The 2735-nt window shown below is 39.9% G+C and overlaps 1 protein-coding gene across 1 annotated transcript in view; it reads right to left on the bottom strand.

The window, feature by feature from the left end:
• Positions 1 to 1300: 1300 nt before the first annotated feature.
• The window catches only part of cyb5r3 (cytochrome b5 reductase 3), an 8231-nt gene continuing 6796 nt past the window's right edge, over positions 1301 to 2735 (bottom strand). Inside the window, exon 9 of the mRNA XM_005740866.1 lies at positions 1301 to 2069. Within this exon, the coding sequence (XP_005740923.1) occupies positions 1897 to 2069 (173 nt within the window). The 3' untranslated portion in view covers positions 1301 to 1896. The remainder of the gene's footprint in view (positions 2070 to 2735) is intronic.

The following is a 2735-nucleotide window of genomic DNA, read 5'->3' as shown; positions in this document are numbered from 1 at the left end:
TTTTGTCACTCATGCCTTTGTTTTTTTTTAAACTTTGTGTGTTTCAGCCCGTATTTGAAAGGGCTTGTCTTCAGTTGTGTTCACTGATTCTGTTTGTGAGAAGTGCTTACATTCAAGGTTATGATTTTATTTGAACATATGTTAAAATTGATGCCTCACAGAAATCGAGTGAGGCAGGGCGAGCAGCGTTTTTCTGTGCGGTGCTCACAGAATTGTATTTTGACCCAGTTGAGCGTTGTGCAAGCTGAAGGCTTTTTGAAAAATTACTTTCTTCAAATGGTGATTTGTATCCAGGCTCTCTGGGGCACCAATGCTGGACGAAGTGCTGTGGCTATTTTTTGGGGTTAACATTTTACTGTGAGCACCAACACCTCAACAGATCAAGCTACTAGTATCTATGGATTTTAAGCTATGTGCTTACACTATCAGTGAGAAGCGTGAGGGCACTGTTATGCTACAACGTGTGATATATAGACTGGGAATGGGGGAACATGCACACCTGGCTCAAGGAAATCACTGTTCACCACTAAACTAGTAGGGATGGTCTTTAAAACAAAAAAACAAAACAAAAAAACAAACAAACAACCCATTAATATCAAATGGTCTTCTCAGTCTTAATATATATTTTCCCAGCGGAAGAAGCACACCTAAAAACATTAATGACTGAGAGATTAGATGTTACTGTCAAATGGGAGAAATTTAGAAAGCCAAAGATGACTTTAGATAAAGTGAGTAAGCATCAAAGACTACTCGAATAGTTCCTGGAGACTAATATGTTTTAGCCAGTGTATGCCCATGCCTACTAGCTTAGTAAAGAAGGACATTCTTTTAAAAAAAATAAATAAATAAAAATTACTGCTTATTTTTGTTTTCGCACAGTTTAAATAAAGATCATGTGAGTTGGGGAGCCAGCTGCTTCCTCTTGTTTACAGTCTAAGCTAATCAGCACCTGGCTGACTGGAGTGTCACATTAACCGTACACACATGAGTGTGTTTCCCTGAAGTGTCCAGCTCTTCTGTTTCAGATACAGTTTAATGCAGCCTGCAGGAAGGCTGGCTATTCAACTCGATTAACATCCGATCCCTGCCTCAATGCAGACTGCAGTCAATCTTTCCTTAAAAGAAAATGGACAAATCTCTGCTCACACATACCATTTGTGGTTTTATTCTGTTTTTAAAACGTTGTGTTAATAAATGCATTTCTTTTTCCCTGCAGAAAGTGTCTTCACTTAATCATGATAGAAGCTAAAATCCACTTGTGACCAACATGATTCAGAAACGATGATCAAAACACCAATAGTTCAACAGCATTGTTGCTTTATGATCCATAAACACAAGCAGCCACTTTTTCCACACTTTCAGAAAACAAATCAGTAACCACGCTGCGTTTGACAAATCACAACGGAGCAAATACTGACACGTCTTGCGTGACAACAGATAAGCAACAGGTATAGACTTGTAACACGTTCCCAACACCCATAACGGAATAATCTATTATTCTGTACTGAAGTGAGTGATCACAATTCTTGTGGCGTGCATTCAATAAAATCTTTGCAGGTGTTTAAGGCACTCAGAAAAAACAGCCAGTAAACCTCGAGTCTTCTAGTAAAACCAAAGTGAAGTCATTTTCAAGCCAAACATCCGGAAACTTCTTATCCTATCATAAAATCCTTATTTCACATCCCATTTCCCCCTACACATTCACAACCTCCTACCAAACATACAAGAATTGGTCCAAGCTGTGATTCTCTTGCATGATAAATATGTCATATTTAAATATAGTGCAATACCCACTGTAGATATGACAGCTTTAATGCTTTCAGGGTAAGGGGAAAAAAAAAAGATACAACTGGATACCCTTAAATATCCAAATGATGACTCCTGGATGGACGATGTCTAAAACGTGAACCTGCGGCTGTCGGCATGGCCGACTTTATCCAGGCTAGGGTTGCAGGCAAACTGGATCATCGGTGGAGGTCCGCACATCAGGATGAGGGTCTCGTTGCTGGGAGGCGGCAGGTGTTCCCTCACCATGTCTTCACTGATGAAGCCTTTGCTGTACTCCCAGTCTGAAAGACAGAAAGGCTTGAGGTTAAAATGCTGCTCAGAATTCAAGGGTGCAAAGTGGGGCATTTTCAGTGTTCAGCAGCGACACCTACTGGTGACCATCTATAAGAGCAACTTTATCTGTCATATCATTACAGCCTGTACAAGCCACCACTCAGGCATACATTCAGATACAGTAACAACTGTGGTTATTGTGCTTGGTTCTTAAAAGTCAAACATAACCAGTGTCTAAGCAGATATTTACCTTAGGCTACGTTCACACTGCAGGTCTTAATGCTCAATTCCGATTTTTTGATCAAATCCGATTTTGTCTGCTTGTTCACACTACAAATAAAATGTGACAGCAAACGCGCTCTAGTGTGAACCCTCAAAGCGGCCTGCATGCGCAAAAGAAGACGTCATACACAACGCGCTTTGTTTAGACTCAGACCAAACAGTATTGTTTGACTGATGGCCTTAATATAAAGACTTGTTTCGGAGTTTACGTTCCCCAATTTTGCTTTAAGTTATACAGTTATTTTGTTATTTTCATATGGCCTAATAATGATCCTTATTGCTGTTTTAGAGAGGAGCGCTGCTTCAAAGGATAGTTACAGATTATACAGTACAAATAAAATGTTCACGTTTCTCCAACGTTGTCTTCCCAACAGTTTCACTGACATCTACAC

The sequence above is a fragment of the Pundamilia nyererei genome, unplaced genomic scaffold (assembly GCF_000239375.1).
Source record: "Pundamilia nyererei isolate P.nyererei 1_Seehausen unplaced genomic scaffold, PunNye1.0 scaffold00104, whole genome shotgun sequence".
NCBI lineage: Eukaryota > Metazoa > Chordata > Actinopteri > Cichliformes > Cichlidae > Pundamilia > Pundamilia nyererei.
This window is presented reverse-complemented; position numbering and strand designations above follow the sequence as displayed.